At 47.4% G+C, this 23,376-nt stretch overlaps 2 protein-coding genes across 2 annotated transcripts in view; both read left to right on the forward strand.

Moving 5' to 3' along the window:
• LOC144139975 (zinc finger CCCH domain-containing protein 7A-like) overlaps positions 1-10,106 on the forward strand; it is a 13,709-nt gene extending 3,603 nt beyond the window's left edge. The window contains exons 2-3 of the mRNA XM_077672193.1: positions 7,106-7,298; positions 9,965-10,106. Coding sequence (XP_077528319.1) covers positions 7,106-7,298; positions 9,965-10,106 — 335 coding nt within the window. The remainder of the gene's footprint in view (positions 1-7,105; positions 7,299-9,964) is intronic.
• Positions 10,107-14,416: 4,310 nt separating this feature from the next.
• LOC144139976 (putative helicase with zinc finger domain) overlaps positions 14,417-23,376 on the forward strand; it is a 70,473-nt gene continuing 61,513 nt past the window's right edge. Inside the window, exons 1-4 of the mRNA XM_077672194.1 lie at positions 14,417-14,425; positions 14,614-14,796; positions 16,108-16,269; positions 16,920-17,131. Coding sequence (XP_077528320.1) covers positions 14,417-14,425; positions 14,614-14,796; positions 16,108-16,269; positions 16,920-17,131 — 566 coding nt within the window. The remainder of the gene's footprint in view (positions 14,426-14,613; positions 14,797-16,107; positions 16,270-16,919; positions 17,132-23,376) is intronic.

Here is a 23,376-nt window from a genome sequence, read left to right on the forward strand (position 1 = left end):
GGGGGCGGGCTTCTTAACTAGTGCACATGAAAATGCCACTGCAGCTCTTTTACACAACTGCGTGCAATCGAAAATGTTCATGGTGCAAACGAGCACGGTCTGTGATTCATGGCTCCACGATTGTTCGTAAAGCTGAGAGTGGTTTTTGCCAGTTTCTTCCAAAGACTTCCAACAACTCCAGATTTCTGACGGAATAGATATAAGGTGTGCATCTTGTGATTGTAAAACTAGAGGCTACTTTTTACACAAAACAGGTGCACATAAAAAGCCCTCTACGGCACACGTTGGATGCATCTAGGTTTATTACGAGTGTTTAGACAATGGACAGAAACTGGAAGGCATCTGAGCTGAGCAAAGGCCAAAACGTGCATTCAAAATCGGCATCGAAGGCAACCATGTTCAATGGCTTTGGAGGGACAAACTGCAGCAGGCATTAAAGCGGCCATGAAGGCAGTATATAAACCTCCTTGCTCCCTTTGGAATTACTAAGTGAGCAATGAACACCGCGAAAAAACACAGGAGTGCTTGCAATCTGTGTTGAAAGAACTGCCTTTTGGTAACTAACCCAGCTCGTTACAGCCACAGAAGACCTCGTCTTGAAGGACCCCTGCAACACTTTTCTGACAGCGACATTTCGGGTCCTAGATCTCTTCTACGGGTCGTTTAGATACAGACGCAAAACGAATGATGAGAATCAGGGCAGAATGAAGAAGGGTATTGAATTAATACGTTTACAAATACAAGCCAATGCGGCACTGCCTACGTTACACGTTAAGCCTCCAGATATGATAACGCAAAACGGACACCGTGGGGACCCTATGGTTGGCTGAGCTTGCAATATTTTGTATATGTCGTTGCTTCGACCTAATGAACCTGTTTAATGCTTTAGGTCGCATAAAAACTTCACCGAAAAGTCGAAAAATCAAAATTAATGGGGATAGTATCTGCCCGCTTTGAGCGCTTGTCGGCCCTTCGACATCGTGAACATGCCACAGGAGCGCCCTCAGCACTGCGCGGAGTAGTCGGCCTTCGCTAAAATTCTTGCAAATAGTCAGTCTGCGTTGTATATGCCCAGATCCACTCTCAGCAGATATCAGCGCCGACGTCACAACTGGTTTAGTGAGCGAGCATCGCAAAGCGGATTTTTGTTGGAAGGATGTTACCAAGGGCAACTGTAATTCTTGTGAAAAAAAAATGGATCCACCTTAATGGAGCCGTATGGCTACAAAGGAAAGCTGTACAGCTTTCTCAGAAACTTCGCAGTTGAAGAAAAATTCGTCCTGGTCCTGATCCTGGACCAGGGCGAATTTTTCTTCAACTGCAAAGTTTTTTATAGAAAGCTGTACAGCTTTACTTCGTAGCCGTATGGCTGCATTGAGTTGTATGTTAAATTTTCCTTCGCAGAAACTTACTTCACCTTGGCGATTTCTCCTAATATGGTTGGTTAACTGTATTCGTGGCGAATTCTTTTCATGGCTAGTTTGGCCTGCGTCGGGGAGATCGCGACTGTGCTATAGCTTTTTATGGGTTAAAAAAGGAAGCTTTGGTGAAATCGCTTGTTGTATCATCGTGAAGGGGCTAATGTTCAAGATCGGTGTCCGAGAGAAAAAAATATCTAATCACTGCCATAATTACTCCAAAACAACAAAGCTGTGCGTGCGTTCTCGGCGCACACACGCACGGGCAGACCGACAGAGACCGAGAGAGAGAGTGAGTGTCACGTCAATTCGTCAAGTGGACAGGACGCACACAAAACCCATTTACTCGACGAGGACGATACTTCGGAGCACACGTCAAGTACCGGTAAACAGTCAAATAAGTGTTCTCGCGGTTCGAGTTTTCGTAAACGTCTCTGAGGATGCTGTAGCCTCACGTTACGGCCGATGTCTTGTGATGCTTGTATGGTTGAAAGCGACCGTCGTGTGGGGATTGCGGGTAATGAACCCAGACGTCGCCACCAATAACCAGGGAGCGTAGCCCCAGTTGCGATTTGTAACTGGTGCCGGTGCGTAGACCTAGCGTGTCAGCATAGCAGCCCAGCTGCTTCTCGTTTCTGGAGTTACCGACGGTGCGTTGCCGCGGGGTCTCCTTCCAGGATCACCGCCTGGAACATATGTTGGTAGGCCTGAGGCGCAGTCAGGCCCCAATGACGCTGGGGTCATTTCCAGGAGCGTAGCCTGGTCTCCCGCGTCTTCTTGCTTCTCTAATGTTTGCCTCTTTTTTAAATGCGAATGCATTTATTAGTCGGGGGTTGTCTTGCGTCCATCGAGCGGCGTGCGCCTGCATTCCTCCAGCGCGAGCGCACGTGAGCGCGCGCCTCGTAGTTCTGCCTTCGTCGTCGTCGTCGTCGTAAATGCGAATGCATTTCTTAGTCGGGGGTTGTCGTGCTCCGTCGGCGTGTGCCCGCAGGTTTTATCTCTTCGCGCTCATTGCCGAACGCATGCGCTTGAAGCGAGCTGTACTAGTTTGCTCGAAGCGGCAAGGACGGCGAGTACTGCGGTGTTAGTCTCGTGTCTAACGTGTATGGGAACTTGATATCGCACGCCGTTGCCACGTCTCCCGTTCGAGACACGTCTCCGTACAAGGACTTGTACACCCTTGCCTACACCGGAGACGGAGTCTTTGTAGTGACCGTGTACCTCGCGCCCAACCTCGCTCGAGACGCCGTTGCCGCGCAGCTGGACGCGGCTATGGAAAGTGTGCGCGTGCGCTCCAAACCCTCTGACCCCATAGTCTTGGTTGGCGACTTCAACGTTGACGTGCGCAAAAAGAGTGGCGAGTGGCTGGTCGAGTACATGCAGACCAGGCACTCTATGCATTGTCTCTCTGCCGGCTTCGACACGTGCCCCACTACCATTCACGGGAGTTGCATTGATCTGGTCTTTACGCGAAACTGTGACGCGCGTATGCTTCTCAAAGACCCTTTGACCGTGCACTTTAGCGATCACAAGGCAGTGATTGTGGCCGTCAGGTACAACGACAACACAAACAAGTGCTGATGAATAAATGATTACGTTCACACTCTCGTCATTAATTACGCCATTACTCGCAACACACTCATCGTTGCACCCAATGCATTCGCATTTCTGCACGATTCCCTTCGGGGAGGTGGGGGGGAATTTTTTCTTCTTCTCGTCTCCCTGTTTCATCGAAATCTTCGGACGCTTCATAGCTTTTCTTTGGCACATATCCCTTCTGGAAGGTTGCTCATGACAGAGCACGGTATTCTTACACCGTGTGACAGAGAGATTCACTGTTCACTGGTGCCCAGGCTTTGTATACCTATTTTTTGCTGAAATGGCTGAATCATTAACACACAAGGCTTTAATTTTGAAGGTAAGTAATTTGACCCGAAGTGGCTTTACTTCTTTTTTTTTTTGGTGTGAGCACCTCACGAATTATTTTTCTAAACCACGATATGCGGCTGTTTGTGCTCTTTCACTCAACCAATAAGTGGCGTTCACGTTGAGCCTCAGTTAGAGTTCCTCTATATAGCTCCCGCAGGGAGCTAAGAGTTGCGCGACCACCCGCCATCTTGTTATCCGGATTGCTGCGGGAAAGCCGCCCGTCGCGGGTGTAGGAGCCTCGCCGCCACACTTCCGACGGCGGCCGACGTGCGGTGGGGGCGCATCGGTCGGCGGCGCCTTACGGCGGCTACCATCCATGGCGGCTACGCTGGATTGCTGCGATGTCGCTCACGCTGCTGCTGCTGCTGCTGTTCCTGGGCGGGGCGCGGGGCCGCCCGCATCGGCGGCTGCGGCGTAGCCGTACTGGGGGCTTCTCTGCGGGGCATGGATAACGGGAGTGTCGTCATCACGGCGGCGCGTGGAAAAGGGTTGCGCAACTCTTAGCTCCCTGCGAGAGCTATATACAGGAACTCTAGCCTCAGTAGCAAGGAAGCGCACATTCACACTCTGTATGAAAAAAAAAAAGCACTCGGGACATAAATTCAAAGTAGGTCTTTCCACTCAGTTAACCGCTCAGTTAACCAAAAAAATAGCTTGAAAGTATGCAAGAGAGTTCCGAAAAAAGCCTAGCAACAAACATCAACGCAGCAGCAGGCCCGCTCGTTGTTGGCGGTGCGGTTGGCGCGGTGAACAACGCCGTCAAGAAGCAAGGAAAGGAGCTTCTGAGGTTGGACCAACATGGGCGCAAAACTTACGGAACCCGTGATTTTCGCTGCAGTCATTGGTCCCGGGATGCGACGTCATCGGGGTGAGTGTGGAAGCGAGCAGAACACCCTCCGTGTCAGAGCGAATGAATGACGTTCAACTTGCTTGTATTTTTAAATTTAAAAATGGAAAAACCATTTTACTTTTGCGGGAATGTTGATCATTCTTTTTGCGTCTATAACTGAACGACGTGAAGAATAAACGTAAGGCCTGAAAAGTACCTGAAAGTAAAGCGCTGCAGGGGACCTTCATCTGGGAGGAGGAGGAATACCTTTATTATCAGAGGAGGCACGAATGCCCTGTTGGGGAAGGAGAGGGACACCAAGGAAGGGAGGGAATAATAGCTGTTCTGCTCGCATTCATCGACGCGCAGCGAGGCTCCACAAACTCTGAACTCCGAGCCGGCCCGCTGTCCCTCGGAGGGGGAAACGTGTGTTTTGTGTTTGTTCTTCTGCTTGTGTGTGCGCGCTTCTCCTTCCCTCTCCGAGCCGGGGACGGCCGGAAAAAGAATTCGGCCCGCTTCTCCCGCTGTCCTGCAACCCCGGCGAGGTGTTGAGTTGCGTTTCGCAGAACCGTGCCTCGCCTGGGTCCAGAGACGCCACGACCAGCAGTCTGCCGCTGCCAGCCCTTGAGACGGCACCATTTTTTTTACGGAGCTGAGCAGAAGAAGGAACCTTTATTTTTTTTCCACTTGTAACCTTTTCTTGTTTTTCATTTATTCTTAATTAAAGTTTTGCCTTTTTAATCCTTCTAATGTTTACCCGTTATCTTTATGGATAGCGGACGCATCGACCCCGTCGAATCGCGTACCGCGAGGCCAGAATAATAGCAAAAAAGAACACTGTTCAAGGTTCAATCACTTGAAATGGTGGATAGCATTTTAAAGTCGGTGCACATATAGTTCGCAAGTTTCCTGAAGAGATAGGTGCAACGTTTTTGACAGGTATACCGGTCCAGGTTATTACACCAACTTGTAGAGACCACTGGTTAGTGCGTATTCAATAACTTTCTCTAGCCCTGAGGGTCCTCTCGAACGCGTTGGAAATGCGCTTCTTCATCTGCGGGTGGAGAACGGAGGCCCAATAGTGGCTCGCGACCAGTCTTGAAGTGTGCACAGTGCCATATCAAATGGTACAGGTTAGGGATGCAGTTCTCGTCGCAATAAGGCCAGGGTTAGATTTGAGAGCTAGATCGGGGGGTCCGTTTATGTATTAAATGAGGGGTTAGGGCCGTGTTAGCAGAAATCGTATTAGATACTACCTCCCCCGAGCGCGTGAGCGTCTTGAGCAAGCCCGGCACACCCACCGGGGTTGTATCTTGAAGCCTCTTGCGACTATCCGCCTTGAAGTTCCGCAGGTGAAGTTGCCAGTATGATCGTGGTAGGTGTTGCAATGGGGCACTGGAAACCACTGGAGGTGTGTCAAGTCTCTCCCGGGCAGCGGTGTGAGACGCGTGGTTGCGTTATGCCCCCGGCGTGTGTCCCGGGGACCCGACGATCCGGATGGCAATACCGTCCAGTTGAAGGTCTCGGATGGCATGTAGTATATTCGTGGCCATAATTATGTGAAAATGTTCTGTTCAATTCTGTAAGGGCGACATGAGAATCCGTAATGATGCGAAATTTCCTGGATAAGAGTGAGTCACAACGGTCGCGGATGGAATGGACAGCGCCCAGGACACCCATAAGTTCAGCTCCTTCAGCTAGGCCGTATGTATTGGAGATATACCGGGAACTATTTGGCAAGAGGGTGAAAATAAAAGATGTATTGACAAACTTTCAAATTTTACATTGCATTGATGTATTAGTGGCAGGTGTGAGGTTATATGGGCAAAATACTAAAAAACAGTTATCAGAGTGTTACGTTGGCATTGAAGCAAAAATTGTCAAGTTCAACTAGAAGCCCGACTACAATCGTCCAGTCATTTTCGAGACAAAATTCCGAAACGTCATAGAGAAATTGGTGGAACTTGGCTAGAAAGGTACCGCTGCTTTGTTTTCTTTAATATCACCAATATTTGTGTGAATATAGCGATAAAATTGACGTGATTGTTATCATTGCGAAGCCGTCTTTTCAATGAACATCACTTGTATTTTCTCCTCTTGAGCCTTTTAAGTACGGCTCACGCAGTGCGACGTACTTGGAGATATGCTTACAATCCGTGGAATAGAATTCAGTTCCTTTGTGTGCCGGAATGGGCACAAGACAATAAGACCACAAAAAAAACAGACATAAAAAATCCTGCTTTCGAATGTGCTTTTGCTGCTGGGAAGGGAACCTGCGGCATATTCTCATGCCATGTAAACGAAGGTGGGAGTGTCGTTCAAGGAATATTTTTAGGGGCGAAGCAACTTAAGGCGGAGGCTTGTCCGTCAGGCGTCCGGCGTCCGTGCTCACGGCTCAGCATCGTGTAAATGGAAACATCTTGGAATAAAAGGTTCACAAAATGTTAACAAGAACACAATTAAAGGTTCACAAAAGGTTAGAGGGAGAGAGAGAGGAAGAGAGAGACGCACAGCACCGTGTAAATCGAAACATCTGTGAACAAAAGGCTCCGAAAAGGTTAGAGAAAGAGAGGGAGGGAGAGCTCCTGGAGAGCCGTGATGCGCATGCGGGAGGAGCATTGGATTGGATTGAATTGGATTTGGATAGGATTAGATTTGATTTGATTTGTTTGAAATGAATTGGATTAAATTTAATTATATTGGATTGGATTGGACATCTTTTCAGCAGCTATAGGCACTCTTACGGGTGATATACGGTAAGAACAATCTCTAGTGCTTCGCCCACTCGTCATGATTTACTTCGTGGAGATGCGTGAATTTTTCTTGCAGATGTTTTACTCTGGCATTGATGACCACCCACACATGAGTGTGTGAACAAGGCCTTGTTATTATTGATTGACTGGCACGGCTTCTTGGTCTTCTTTTCTAGACCACAGTGAGCTCTTGGAGTTCTTCTGCGAGCTGTGTGGGGAGAGTTTCGACAGCGGCAGCGACCTCCGGAGCCACTGTGGCACGCCCGAGCACCGTTTCGTGCTCATGTCAGATGAAGAGCACCCGTGGAAGCATCGGCCACCACCACCGCTTCACTGCACACCCAAGAAAGAGCTCTCAATCTGTCAGAGGTGAGCTGCAAGTCGGCTGAAGTTTGACCAAGGGCAGTTGAAGGTTTCATGGCAGGAGCTATAACAGTCTTCGTGCCGTAACAAGTGCTGAGTGGCATTAGCTTGTGCTAGTGTGGCTGCTTCTTGGCTGGTTAATAAAGTTGCGCAAATAATAAATACTTCAATTACTTTCCAAATAGTGCTTCATATTAGATATGTTGAAGTTCTGAATTCCAGTTTTTATTTGAAATTTAAGGATAATGTTTAAAAGTTGGCTCCACTCCACGTACGACATGGGACCTTTCAAGACTTCCCGCTCGCCATGTTCCTGTGGTCGGGCTTCTTCGCACGATGGCGAAGATGTGCGAAAAAGCCCATTACATGCAAGCCTTGCACATGCTAGCTGAAATGCAATGGTGCTTGTGAAAAATTTATAACCCGAAGTTTACATTCAATTCGACGGCATGAGTGAGAAATCAAGAGTTATTGTAAATTTGCAGTAAGTTCTTATCACCACTACCATGCCTAGCCTCCTTTAAGTGGATTTAAGGTTCAGTCAAACACTATGCACAACCATTTTACCAGGGAAAAAGGACAGGGACCTAGAAAGAAGTAGACGGGACAATCGCTCCCTAGAAGGAGGGCGCGCAACAAACAAGGCGCGCCGTAGTGGAGGGCTCCAGATTAGTTTAGACCACCTGGGCATCTTTAAGGTGCTCTGAAACCTCGAACACACGGGCGTTTTTTTTTTTCTTTTTGCCTCCGTCAGAAAAGCTGCAACCGCGGCCAAGAATCGAACCCGCCTCCTCGTGCTGAGCAGCACAAAGCCTTGGACACTGAGCCACCACGGCGGGTCGCGGTGGCTCAGGGGTTCAGTACTTTTTGCAGTATAAGAGCTGCGCTGTGAATTTGCGGCAAGGTAAGGCTCGCAAAGTAACGTAACTGACCTTCGAAAAAATTTTTCGGTTATTTGGCCCTTTTCCTGTCGCTTATGTTTTATTCTCGCAGCAACAAAACTTTCGCAAGAGCGAATCGTTTAGTTTTCCCGGGCGGTATCGTTATTGGGGGGTGGGGAGGTTAGACTACACTGCATGCCCAAGTTGTACCAAATGTCGTTAGGCGCATTCTTCGCACGTTGATAAACCGTGTTTAAGCAAAGGCCATTTGTTGAAACTTGCAAAAGTATTTATGCCATATATTTTGCCAGAGAAGGCAGTCTGATTGAAGTTCCGATAGTCTTCGTTTGATTTTCGGAATCTCCTCAAATGCGGTAGCTACCACTTAGTACAGTACAGGCGTAGACTTTGCGCATTCCTAAACCATCGGTATAAACCAGCAGGATTTTGTCGCGTTTTTTCAACCCACAACTCAAGTGAAAGTCTCAGTGATTGAAAAATAACGAAAAGAATTTGTTGCGACATAAAACAAAAAAAACTCACTTTTTTTTAATTTGCATATTTCTCTCAACATTTTGAACTGTAGAAAATTTAGTTTCGAGGATATGTGGTTAGAACAGAACTCTAGTAATTTTGTTTTTCTCAATAAAATGCAGAAAACTGGGAAAGTGTTCAAAACTTACATTCTGGTGGCCGCATAGTGAATTGGGGTGGTTGTTGAGTTCTTATACTTCTAACAGAATTTAGGATGGAATGTGTCTTGGTGAGGCTGGTGTCTGGTGACGAAACTGATCTGAAAGGTGTAAGCGGGGTTGGTAGATTTACCTTGAGATTTAGGTTCGTGTATTTTAAATTTCTTATTTAGTGAAAATATGCAAGATACAACATCGTAAACTTGGTTTTCCAGATTTCATAAATTTTGATTTAAGACTTGGGTTATAAAAAGAGAATTTTTGCGATTACAAAGGGTCATTGGATGTTTGCAGAGGAGTGGATAGGATGGTGTAAAACCAGAAAGCTCGGCTGGCTTAAAATTACATATCTGCTAATAAGGGAAATTATTTGACTCGTAACGGATTGTTTCCAAGTATGAACATCTAATCTTAATTTTCACAGGGTATCTACACGTGACTAAACACAAGGGTAAAAAACTGTTAAAAACTTTATCTGGAAATGTGTCAGCATTTTGTTTACCCGCCGCGGTGGCTCAGTGGTTAAGGCGTTGTGCTGCTGAGCACGAGGTTGCGGGTTCGATTCCCGGCCGTGGCGGCGGCTTTTCTGATGGAGGCGAAAAGCAAAAACGCCCGTGTGTACGAGATTTCGGGCACGTTCAATACCCCCAGGTGGTCAAAATTAATCCGGAGCCCTATACTACGGCGTGCCTCATCGCCTGCGTTGCGTGGACGCGTTAGACCCCACAATCCATCCATCCATCCGTCAGCATTTTGTTTAGTTTAGATAATGTTGTCTGCTGCGCATTTGCGCCAATGTGGTTCCAAAAAATTGTCAATTCGGCCTGCCACAACAGCGGCCATTCTGGCCACCCTGAAACGAATTTCTGGACAGGCTTTACCAACTGGCAGGATGTGGCTACCAGAGATGCGAAATACTGCACATCTGTCGACACTGGGTAATAACAGCTGGGCGTATTCCGCCACTTAGCGTTGCTGTGCGTGGCGTCTACAGGCTAGGTTATAGCGTTACGGCTCGTCTCTGCTTGTGCCTTAAAGATGCCAGATTTCCAGCCATATATCAGGCCCTTGTCTTTTCTTTTTCTGGGCTCCAATCCAGTCGCCGTGAGCAAGGCTGGTGCCAGATGAGAAAGCAGTGCTGCTACGCCCACAGTGACGATGAACTCAATGAGTGGAAAGAACGGCTGGACTTCCGCAGGGAAAAGGTCAAGGAAGCCCACAACATGCCACGAAAGGTTTGAAATCAATTAATCTCTGCTCCCTATCTTTTCTGTGCGGCATCCCTATGTTAAAACTTGTTCTTTTTGCAGAGTGTGGGCTCTGTCTCGGGTTTGCTTATTAAAATAGTGTCGTCACTAGGCCTGGAGAAGTATCTGTGGCAGCGATAGAGTCTGTGGCAAACTTCAGCGCAAGACTTAGGCTTATGTGCCAACCACAACTTTAGCAAAGATAATAAAGACAGTACCGGCACCGCTGTGTAGTTGCATCACTGTACTGTCTATGGTATTTTTCGTAAAGTTTGGGTTACTGGGTTTCGTAAAGTTTGGGTTGAATGTTGCAATGATATAGCAACTAGCCCCTACTGAAACATTTAGTTAACAGCAAGCTTCAACTTGGGAAGGGTAATAGCTGTGATTCGGCGTATTTGCCTACAAATACTACAGCAAAGCGCGCAGTTTTTGCGAATCAAAAGATGATGTACCGTATTTACTTGATTATAAGCACCGTTTTTTACACAATTACGATGCCAGCAGTGGGTGGGATGCTTTAATTTTAAAAAAAATCTAGAATGACTGCCCCGCAACCTCCTTTTCCGCGGTGGTATCTTGACGGGACAGACTCGGAATACTGATTTATGTAACGCAATTTTCAAACAAAATTAGGTACAGACAGTTAATACCCCGCTTACGGCTGATACTCAGTCCCTTTCACTACCACTCGAGTTCGTCGCACCTCTTGAACTGGTGCTCTCAGTACCCCACAGCAGGTAGTCTTCGCGAAGGAAAGTTCGACATCCACCTAAATGCAGCCGTACGGCTACAAAGGAAAGCTATACAGCTTTCTCAGAAACTTCGCAGTTGAAGAAAAATTTGTCCTGGTCCAGGCATCGAACCCAGGACCACCGCTTAACCGGAGCAGTTGCTCTACCAACTTAGCTAACCAGGAGGCTAGTCGCTTGTAGCGCTAGAGCGAATTGATCAACAACTCGAAGTAAAGGACTGGTGTCAAACTTTCCTTCGCAGAAACTTACTCCACCTTGGGGATTTCCCCTAAATATGGTCGATTAACACCTGTCCTTTACTTCGAGTTGTTGATCAATTCGCTCTCGCACTACAAACGACTACAAACAACTACAAACGCTACAAACCACCACGGGCTACGCATGCTCTTTACCTTGCGCGACCGGGGCAGAGACAACCAACCGCGACAGCGTTTGGGTGGTTTGGGTTCCAACTGACTTATTTAGCCAGCGTGAGCGCACGTGAGCGTGTACCTCACCAGGACTGCCCGGAGTCGTCCACGCATGCGCGTGGGCTTGCGCCGCGTAATGAATTCCGGCTTCGTCGTTGTTGGAATGCGCGTCTCGGCAGAGCTGAGCGAGTGAACGCGCGTTTCAAACAACTAAACGCTTATTATCAGCTCTTCTCTCTAAGATAACTTTCTCTTCCGCACGCATGAGCTATTGGCACCACACACGAAAGCGCCGCTTTGTATCGCCATATCGTCGTCGTCTTGGCGCGGCGGGCCCTCAGGCACCGTTCGCTACAACTTTATAAATGAAACAACGTCGTAATTACACTCGAAGCTCAAAAGAGGGTGCAAAGAATTTGTGCGGGGACAGCAGTCAAGAAAACAGAGATGAAACCGATGAAACTGTAAGGTCAGAAACTGATCGCTGAGCGTGCTGGCCGCGCGCTTCGTTGCTCCGGTTGCTCCTGCGCTCACTGTATCCTTCCGCTAAGAACAGGTGAGCGTCGAGCCGGGCGTGTAATTGTTTTAGACCGTTATAACACAAATATTTGCCACTTTATAAGCACACACACACGAAAGAGTTTTTTGGGAGGGGATTTCTGGTGTTCTTACTCTCGTAAGAAATTGTTTAAATCAAGATCCGACTACTACGTCACAGACTAGTGTAATAAATAGCCGTTGCGGTGAGATACAATCTGCTCCTGAAAAAACCCAATCTCAATGACCCTTAGAGGGTAGAAATGCACGGGGAGTGGTATCAGGGTTTTCTGACCACCCTGCTCGGATAAGGGTTTTGGCTGCTTGGAATAAGGATGTAATTGTCATCGGGACTGCACCTAAACGTTTGGGGAGTGGTTCGTAAATGGAGTATTTCATGTAAGCGAAGAAAGGCAAGTTTTTTGGCTTTAACACTTCCATGCCTCAGCTGTTTGTCAAGAAGTAGAATACAAATATGTGCACAATCTAAACATTCGGAAAAGCAGGCGGTAGTAGTAGGGAGAAGAAAGAAAGAGCATTACAGTCAAATCTTTATATAACGCATCATGCGGGACCACCCAAAATCGTTCGTTATTTTGAAATATCGCTGTAATGAAAATCTTGTGGTTATAACCCAGTGCGCATACCTAGCAGTGAAAATGGCATACCTTGGCAGTATACGCGTGTGCCGACAAGCCAACTCTCAAATCAAAACGTTGCACTCACTTCAAAGCAATTTATTTGGAGAAATCAGTTATTTTCTTCTGGAGAGTGCCGCAATTCGCACGACGGATACCATTGTGCGAATACCTCATCGGGAACATCATCGCAACGAGCGATGAAAGTGTGGACTTTGTTCATGTGCAGTAAGACATCAATTTTTTGACGCTATCTCATCTTCTGTGTTCTAAGCCCCACAGACGTCTTGGTTCGCGTCAGGACTATGATCGCCGTCGCGTCTTCTTGGTTGTGTCGCTAGCTGCATTCATGGTTGGATCCCGCACAAACTTCGCAGCAAGATCACTCACCACAAAGAAATACCTGCCCGCAAACGTGAATGGCGTGAGAAGCAACTGAAACACCTACCGGCCCCGGACTGAAACCCAAAGCAACGAGAGAGAAAAGGGTCAAAGGCGGCTAGGCTGGCTAGTCTACCGCACATTAAACTGCAGCGTTGTGGTGGCGCTAGCAAATGGCACTCAAGATGGTGATGATGATAGCTACTCCACGTGGGGAAACATACAGAGAAACGGCGGTGGCAATAGTGAACTCTATTTTGCTGCAAATGGAGCTCCTCAGAGGACAGGGTGTACAAGGCCATATTGACTGGACGCCGGGCCATGCGGAAACGAACACAGGAAATCGGGCTGCCCATGAGGCAGCGCAGGAGAGCATCGCTCGTTCCTCTCCACCGAACTACTCGTTGTCCTCTTCCACGCCCCGGGCTCTTCTCCTGCTCCGACGTAAGAAGGCAAGACAACAGGAACACCGGATGGCCTCCCCGACAGGTTACCTCTTTAATGTTGGCACGCAACCATGAGCGGCTGAAATATTCATAAATGAGTTTTGTGCTGACGCTGCGTATACTCCACATATAATTCAGAAATGGACTCGCAGACCTGAAGGACGGGAACATTGCCCTTATTGCAATATGGGCGTTATATCTGATTTACACCATCTTATTTGGTCATGCGTATACCCAGAAGCATCGAACCACGTCACACCCCGTTTACCTTCTCTGATATATCAGGCAACATAGACCGTGGGGAGCTTCTTTCGGAGCTTGCTAGATTCGCAACTAAGGGTGGCCTGGCGCGAGTCGTCTAGCAGGGCATCCGTCACGCTGACTGAAAAACTGTGAAGTGTGAATAAGTTTGAAATGGGAATTAAGTGTGAAATGTGAACTGAGTGTGAACGAAGTGTGAACTGTGAAGTGCGAAGTGCGAACGAATAACTGAAAGGGATCATGCTCAATATATCCCCCTTCTCATCCTAACCCCAACCACCCGCTCATTGGCTATGGCCTTCCTTTCAGATGAAATATTCAACTGACTAACTAACTGTTTCACACGAGAGTTGCGGCGCTGTTACTCTACCCGAATTCGTAATACTGATGTACCTCGATTGTAAACGAGAAAAAATTACGTGCGTTATTCCAGATATGCGCTGTACTGAAATTCATAGTTCTGAAATATTTTACATTGATAATATAGGCACATCTGGCAGGGATTTGGAAAGTGTTCGTACATGTGAGAAATTCGTTAATGTGGGGTTCACAGTAACGAGATTTGACTGTAGTTGCGGAGTGCTGAATGGAGTCCCGTGGTAGATGCTTACGGGGTTTCATTCATCGCCAGATGGTTAAATATATTCGAGGGCTCGACGAAAATTTGTCTGGTGAGGCAATACCGGAACAGGTAGCAAAGCAGTCTTTGACGAAGTCAAAAAAGGTAAGAGATATTTTGGAACCCGCATGGTTTCCTTGTTCACAGTTTGCTCACTGTGAACAAGGAGCTTCTACAGGTTGCGGACCATCTTCAACCTTTTTTGACTTCGCCAATGGCTCCTTTGCTGCTTGTTCCACGCATTAAATAGGTACGACATGGAGAAGGTGAAAGATTAGCGGTTACACCACGACGCACACTTCTGACTGCATGTGGCAAAACCTTGGTGCATTATAAGCACAAACGTACAAAGCCCGTGCAATCAGACCGTGCAGAAATGCATTAAAAACAGCCAGTTTGGTCGCCCCAACAAATGGCGACATCGTAAGTAGGACCGGCGACCACTCCTTTGCAGGGCTACCAGAAGTACGCGTCGGATCTCCTGTGGCGCTACTCGAAGGCCAAGGACGCTTCAGCCATGCAGCGCATAATGACCGAGGAGCTCCAAGGCCTGAAGCTGGCGTGCAAGCAGCCACTCCAGTGCACAGTCAGCTCGGAGGAGACCGGCCTGCTCTGGGACTTTGAGCTGCACACTACCGTGAGTGGGTTGCTATTGCCCCGTCCCCTTTTTTGGGGTGAGTTGCATGTGTGGTAGGTCGTCTTTTATTGTTGGCGCAACGAAGATCGCTTTTGCGTCAAGGCGTCTGCCGCAGCGGATCAGTGGATGAGGCATTGTGTTGCTGAGCACAAGGATATTTCGGGTGCGATATTCGGTGGTGCGGAGCCCAAACACATTGTGGGCTCAGTCCCGCCCGCGGTGGCTGCTTCTGTGATGGAGGCAAGGAGCGAAAAGGCCCGTGTGTCTAGATTGGCGTACATATGAGGGATGCTGAGGTGGTCTAAATTAGTCCGGAGGACCCCTCCACCGTGGTGCGCCTCACAGTCCAGCTGTAGCTTCGACGCCTTGAAAGCAATTTTTCTCAACACTACCGTGCATACTTTATTTTAACCCGACTGCGATTGTAACGCTAGGAGTGACTTTTTGTCGAATCAAGCAAAAAAAAAAAAAACAATGGCGAAATAACTCATGCGAGGCCATCAGAAAGACCGAAAAGCACCTTTATTTTGCAAACACTGTGACTAGATTCCTACCGGTGACGCTTTGAACTTCATTCGCGGGATGTTCACTAGTCAAGGAGCATCGCTTGCTTTGAGAATGCACTTCTCCATTGGACGTGGAGTCCATGGCGAGGCCCACGGAAACCTTTTCGACTACGTGAAAAGGTGCTCCCGCTGGAGCTGCCATCCGAACATGGTCAATTCATTCGCATCGAGTCATCGGGCAGCACGTGAATTGCTGATTTCTTCAGCCATGAAACTAGCGCTCTTTAGAAACGGGCGGCGTACTAAGCGCGCACGTTGCCATCGCAAGATCTGAAGACGAGTCTAAACGCTTGCGAGCAATGAAGGCCACCGAGGCTTCCGCACAGTACGACGCGAAAACAAAGGCAAAGGGTTGTGCACGCATCGACCTGTTACTCGCAGAAAAAGACAAGAAAAACAGCAGAGACGGAGTTTACTTGTAATGGATCCAAATGGCTCTTACACATGTTGCCAACATAGGTCACAAAAGGGCCAAAGCAGTAAACGTCGACGAGAACTGGGTGCGACATGGCACTTTTTTGGCAACTTGAATTTTTGTATCTATTGTAGTGCGAGGGTCGACTTCGTGTTGCAGAAGTTAGAAAGAAACCTCGCGTTACATTTGAGTACTACGGCAATCTGATGAAGAGTGTTGAAGGCCGCAGTCCTATCTTACAGACTTTTTACATATACAAAGTGCGTGACACAGCATTGTTGTCACGTGCCCTGTCGTCTCGAGCTGTGATCTGGTCGCGCGATCGTGCAGACTCGTCTTCAGAGGCTGGTGCTACTGCGAGATGCCCACCGGAGCCACTTCGAGCTGAGGTGCCTGCGCGTTGGCTCTTCCATCCACAACCTCTCGGAGGGCTCCCAAGAGTGGGTCAGCAAACGGAAGCCCCCTGGCAAGAAGTTTGTCTACCACATACAGGTGGGGATTGGATGGGAGGTTTGGTGGAGGCATAGCTGTCTGCGGAAAAATTCGATTGCAGTTCATTAAACGTTATCTCTGTTTGGTCAAATTCAGCAGTAAAATATGGTTAACACAGCTTGTGTACCACATTGTGGCAAAGATGTAGGTTTTTCAACTTGTGTCGGTTTGGTTGTGTGCCTAATTTGACCGAACCGTAGCAGTCTTGCGAGGGTCCTGCAAGTGGGTCAGTCGTTGCAAGGTGGAGCGGCGTGCTCAAGCATTGTCAGGATTTAAAAAGCATTGAGAAATAGAAAAGTGAAAAGCGTTGGCCCTCTTGGCCTTTGGAAAGGCCAGTGCCTGCGCTTTTTGTTGTTTATTTTGCAATTTTTGTTAATCTTCAAGACCTGGAAGCAGATTTTCTTTTTTCTCCCACGACCGGCTTTTGTTGAAGAGCAACAGAAATTTATTTCGTTGTGAACAATGCGCACGTCGTCACCCTCGCTTTTTCCTCGAGATGTGGGCAAAAAGTGGCAGACACTTGTGAAAGTACCAGTTCAGTGTCGATAATTGTTTTTGTATTTCATTGTTAGGCCTTTCATCTGACTAGCCCAAAGAACATTGAGTGACTTCGTTACAGCTGCATGCCTCCCCCACCCCGTCATTGCCAGGTGGCGTTCCAGGTATCCTCGTACGGCACGTTTCGGCAGACGCTGGTCTTTGACTTTGGCACCGAGCCCGTACTGGCGCGCCAGTTCAGTGTCGATGTGGTGCACCCGATCGCGCTGGACAAGATTAATAGCGGCCGGCGGCGCATCCGGGGGCGGAGGGGGCAGTGGTACTCCAGCACAGTGGACGTCGTCCCATTCGCACAGAGCAGGAGGTGGGTGCCGTAGGGCGGATGGTCAAGGAACTTAGTAAGCCACCGCTTTCTAATTTGTTCATTCATTTTTATTTCTCTTGGGGGGACTCTCCTCACCACATTCCTACGAGACTTACTGCTTCATGGCGCACGGGCTTACCATAATTAAAACCATCCTGCTCCCACTGTGAAAAGTTTTATTTCATGAATGTGTTTCTAAGCACCCCCTTGGATATTTCAGATGTATGCTACTGCTCTACTGAAATGAAGAAATAAAACTCTGACTTGCTCGACAGCTAGCAAAATCTAGGGCAAATTAGCTAAACTAAAATGCTCTTCGTTTTTGTTACTGGAGTACTCTTGTGATATATATCTGAAATGAGCAAACTAGGGCGATAGAAACATTTTTATGGATCGGTAAAAAGTTACATTTGATGAGGATGGTTTCTTTAACACCGTGGGTCAAGAGGACTGCGATCAGGTGAGTCCCCTTTGAGGGCCCCACTGGTGTTTATTACATAATGGGTCCATACATAGAAAAGATGTATTTGAATGCACTAGATTTAGCAACACAGTTGAGTTCTCGCATCTGCTATGGACAGATGGTTGACACAATGGAGCGCGACACGTCGTTCTGATGTTGAGCTGCACGGACAAAAAAAGAGGCGGCAAGAGTAACAGTTCTGGCTCTAAAACGGTACGATTTAAGGAAATGGTCGGTCCGGTGTCAAATCTATTTCGCGGGGCGGACGTACGGGTTACATTGAAGGAAGAAAAACTTGATGGAAGTGGGGAAGGAAGGGATGCGGTGACGAGCAGAGTGTGGATAACTCGGATTGTGCTTATAAAGATGAGACGCTAAAGTCGCACGAGTACAGGGAGTGAATTGGCAGATGTCTATTTTGAGTGAAAGAAATAACTGGTTATGAACAGGTGGTTCTAGCTTTGCTGAGACTGCAGAAAATTGCTCTGTCCTAGCAGCGTGATATTGTGTCCAATCTCCAAGTCGCATTTGCTTGTGTTTTTCAAAAAATTGTTATCGAATTACTGATGACTTCTTTTTTCAACCCTTTTTGTACTGGGAATAAAACACACCCTTTTCTGCAAGATTTAGTGGGAAAAAGTGTGAAAATACTGTTGGTATTGAAAGATGTAAACCCAAGTGAACACGCTTTTCAACTACCAAACTTGTCGGTACATGCACTGACCTTCTGCTTTCGTTAAGTGCAGGTCAAAAGGAAGAATTAAGGCTGTGATTATAGGGCAACTTACATGAGACAGAGATGGTAGAAACATTTGAATTGAGACATACACTTTCTTGTCGCCCGAAATATTCGAACTCATCGCTGAAATTTGATGGCCAGTTGTCTGATCGTGCCTCAATTTTGTACCCAAGAACGTCAGGATTTTCTCGTGAACAGGCAGTTGGTGAACAGCGCCCTCATCGTTTCACTTTTTTTTGCTGAACTATATAATATGAGGAAGCTTGCACTCAGGCTCAAGACATGACTTGCAAAGCTTTTGGTGAGCATTAACGGACACGTAGTTAAGTTTCAGTATTTTTTTCTATAGGGACCGGGCAGCTGGACGGGTGGCGCCACCCCTCGGCGCTCCCCTCGTCAGTGGAATGAGCCGGCGCATTGGACTACACAGCCTCCCGTTGTTTTTGTCGTGTTTGCTTCGGTGCTTTGAATGTTTTGGTGGTGCTGTGAGCGGACATAGCGGACATGTGAGATGAAACGAAGTCTAGACAGATGTGTTGGGTTCTTAGATGCAGTAACGACTACGTAAACTTGTCGGACGCTTCTAAAGTTGCGTATCAGCTGCAATGGCATGAGCGCTTTTTTCAGCGATCTGCGCTTGGCTCCACCCGTTTTGAGTACGAATAAAACTACTATTATTAGCATTCATTTCTTAAATGCATTAACGGCTACGCAAACTTATTGGATCCTTCTAAGTTTGGGAATCGGCTACATTGACATGAGCGCTTTTTGCAGCGCTCTGCGCCTGGCTCAGCGTGATCTGAGAAGGAATAAAACTATTAGGAATATTAGTATTAATTTCTACCACTTTAAATTATCCTCACTGGTTTTAATGACTACGGTTTCCACGCCAGCCTTAGCGCTGGGATACCTCGTTACCTGTGTTTTGAAGAGAAAGGCACTTGCGTACGAGATGGATTACCGTATGGCCGTAGAAATGTTGCGGTAGTTTACACTTTCTGTAACCGTAAGCTTTGTGCCTTCGGTTTTGGTGAGCGACACTGTGACAGCATGGGAGCCTGAAAGCCGAAGCGGAACTCCACGTTTGTGGTGGTCATTTTTTCAAGAGCAAAAGTTGTTCACCCACCCAACAGTCCAAGCCACAAACCATCCCTCCTCCCTTTCCCGTTTTCCCACCTGCATGGAATAAGGCTGGCACCAATAGTTAAAGGGACACTGAAGTGATATGTAAACATCGCGGGATTACTAGCGCAGATTGTAGTCCGGAGTCCCCAGGCCATGTTTCGACCACTCTAGGCGCGTTTACGCGATTTTATTTAGTAGAAAAACTAATTCGAAAATGCTGTCCTCCTCTCTTTACGCTCGCCCATTTTCTGTGGCGTTTTCGTGTGACGTCAGGAGGGGATGAGCTGGCAATTGGCTGCGCTACTGCACGGCTCCCCGGCCTTCAGACAGAGTCAGTCGGCCCAGCGTTTCGTCTGCCGGCCGCCGGCGGGTCGTCGCAATCAAGGAGGTTAAAAAAAATTGCTTGGTCGCAATTCGTTCGCTTAGTTGAAACGAAGCCAGGACACGTTTGTGAATGGAAGAATGTGCCTTTCTTTACTTTGTTTGTACACTGTATCTAGCTCCAAGTCAAAGTCGCTTCACACAAGCGCTGCACAAGCGCACATGCGACGCTTCGCTGACTGGTACGCCAGTAGGAAAATATAAGGCCTCTTGAAGGCGGGAGAAGAGTCAGCGAAGTCAATATAGGTACTAAGGAAATAAAATCAACTGATATTTTTACCGTACAGCGTAAAAATATGGCAGGGAAGCACTTTTTTGCGCTGGGCGAACAAGCACAGCGGTCAGCAGCACGACTACGCATCAGCGAATGCTTTTCCGTCTACGAAATGCAATTGCTAGACGTGAGCTACTGTGGAAACTCGGGCGACGCTTACTGCACGAGCGCAGTACAACAAATAGTCACCGAAGCTGCTTGAAATGCCAAAACTAAATAAAAGTGTAAACCGGTTCTACAATATATACCCTATATTAGCAATCCTTCGCGTCCCGTTCCGTGGCCCAGTGGTGTGGGGCGCTAGGTATGTCAGCGCAATTGTTTTGCAAGTTACGAGTTCGAATCCCCGCGGGTACGTGCTTTTTTTTTTTGTAAGTTAACTTTTTTGTTTTCCGCCGCTGTTTTCTATATTGAGTTCACCTTTTTTTTGGGCCGCAACGTTCATGGCTACACGAACTAGTTCACAAAACGCGCGCAGGCTGGCACTGGCGCGCTAGCGAGTTCTCGTTGGCGTGCTGTTGCCATAAGCACCGACTGCTTGCAGGCAGTGGGCACAGGCGACGCCCCGTCCCTTTTAGAGTGTGTCGCAAAGGAAGTTTTAGAAGCCGAGTTTCTTATTCAAAGAGATACATATGTTTTATATGTAAGAAAGAAAGAAAGAAAGAAAGAAAGAAAGAAAGAAAGAAAGAAAGGAAGAAAGAAAGAAAGAAAAGAAGAAACAAAAAAGGAAAGAAAGAAAGAAAGAAAGAAAGAAAGAAAGAAAGAAAGAAAGAAAGAAAGAAAGAATCGAAAACCGAAGAAATGCATGCTCCTCGGGTGGAAACCAAATCCCTCACCATCATATCCTGTCCGATGCCATACCAAGTACGCTATGCGAGAGTCAGGGCTCTCCTAAATCTACTTGGGTATTTCTTCTTTCGCGCTTTATAAAATAGTTATCGACTTAACAACTGGTTAAACGATGAAAAGTGTGTTAATTTGAGCCAGTCTATGCAGTGCAAGCAAAACCGGGAGCTTCCTAAATGCACTTCAGTGTCCCTTTAAACCTAGAAATTTTGCTCTGTCTCTATGTCTGTTTGTCTGGCTGTCTGTCTGATTGCCAATCTGTCACTCGATTCAGCCACCAGGCCAAAGTAAATATGCGCAATAGTCTTATATACTTATAGCCAAATATAAACGTCTTTCACGTCACTCGATTTCGTGTCCTGGTATTGGCAGGTTAATATGGCGAACGATGATCACCCGAGAATGGCATTTGTCCCTCTTAATGGTTTGTACTAACTTTATGTCATGCCGCGCGGGCTAACAACGCCCCTGCAATGTTTCGCGGGGGCTCAAATCTTTACTCTCTAGACAACATTGCCATCTTTTTACGATACAGGCATGAGGGGGGCAAGCTCCAAATATGGGGGAAAAGCGCATGGCATTTGAGCGTCTGCGAGGACGCGGAGGGCGTTCATGCACTGCGTAGGCCTCGGCTAGTGAATGCTACGATTCTAAGCCGTCCTGGGAGGCTTATCTTATGCATTTTACAGCCGAAAACATGGCAGAAGCGCGGTACGATGATTACTGAGATATTGAGAATGCCCATCCAACAACGCCATTGGTTGTTTTACAGAACCGAAACCGAAACCGAAACTTGTTTGATTGCTAACCTTGGCCATCGTCCAATCACTGCGCCCCTCCTCCCAACGTCACAGCCTTAGTTGGTTCGGCCGCCGCAAACCGCGCATGGTAGTTTTTCTTCTTTCGCGCTTTGTAAAATAATTACCGATTTGTCAACCAGATAAACGATGAAAAGTGTGCTAATTTGAGCCAGTCTACGCAGTGCAAGCAAAAACGGGAGCTTGACAAATTCACTTCAGTGCCCCTTTAAAAAAATGTGTCAGTGTTAATGTCAGCCGTTGTTTTTTAATGCTTAAGTATTCTTTACAGAGTACTTAAAATAATCATGTAATGACTTGTGAAGACACTAAAAACGCGCGATTAGTTGCCTCAAATATGGGTGCATCAGCCCGAGCCCTCCAGCACAGACACATTTTCGACGCACTGGAAAAAGTTTACATTTGGAGAGGGTGGGCATGGAAGTTCAAAATTAAACAGCAAAATTATCTAGCCCTCCGTCTAATGATTACGACGGTTGAACGCAAAGCTTTCTTCGTGCGAAATCGAATGGGAAATGGTCAAAGTCAAAGACGCTGCGATCAAAAGATCAAACTTCGTGCTGGTCAAATTCGAAGCTCAACTAGTTAAAGTTTAAATGCAGAAGGCAAAAAAGGAAGCCCATACGAGAAAGCTTTGCCATAAGCCATCATCGTTGTTAGACGGAAGAGTGCATGATTTTTCAAGCGTAGGCGACAGCTTGTAAACCGACCGCAGCATTCAGTTGTGAAGCTGAGTACGGGTTTCGGGCACCCTCCTGCCTCGCGTCCTTCAGCCACGCAGGTATTGGTTTTTCAAAAACCATTTACACACTAGCCAGCAACCATTGCAATTCTTGTAAAGCAATGCTTCTCCACAACAAGCAATAACGTTCTACTATCATGTGGTATTTATTCTATCAACGATTCCCGATTACTCAGCATTTCTGTGAAATTAAACACGTTTCAGCCGTAGGTAATGAAGTCATGGAAGCGTCGTCCATCACAATTTCTGTTTTGAGGTAAATCTTCGAAGACACCCCCCAACTTTGTCTTTCGCTTGTGCACGACGTCGACGCCGTTTCGTCATCAACTGCCAAAGGCCAGCGCCGCAGCATTCCTAGATCGGTTGCACACGCCGGCTTTGTGGGAGCATTTAGCGGCAATACTCCTCGATTCGCGAAACTGCATGCAGGCATGAAAAAAATTGCATGAAGCAACGAACTTTCACTTCCAGCTTGACTTCCAGCTTGGCGCATTGAGCGTCGTCTGCTATTTGTAAATACTGAGTATGGGTGTAAATAAGTAAATAACACACATGACATGCCTCGTAAACTTCACATACACACTTAAGATTTACCGATCTGAAGAATGCACGGGGGGTTACGTACGCTTTGCAAGCTGCACCGCAGAAAAACGACAGAAAACCATTCACAACTACGCTGCGCTGACCGCCACCGGCATTCCACTGACGAGCGGTTCACCACGGGCGGCGCTGTTCGCTGAAACGACGGTGGTGCCATACAACGGCCGCCCGGTCCCCATAGCTATAGTGCCTATAGTGCTAGTCGTCGTCGTATGCGTGGAAGAAGTGGTATGCGTGTGGACGCTAGCAATGCTGCG

This window comes from Haemaphysalis longicornis, unplaced genomic scaffold (assembly GCF_048455015.1).
Source record: "Haemaphysalis longicornis isolate Haplotype H1 unplaced genomic scaffold, Haemaphysalis longicornis Haplotype H1 scaffold_5, whole genome shotgun sequence".
In the NCBI taxonomy this organism is placed as follows: domain Eukaryota; kingdom Metazoa; phylum Arthropoda; class Arachnida; order Ixodida; family Ixodidae; genus Haemaphysalis; species Haemaphysalis longicornis.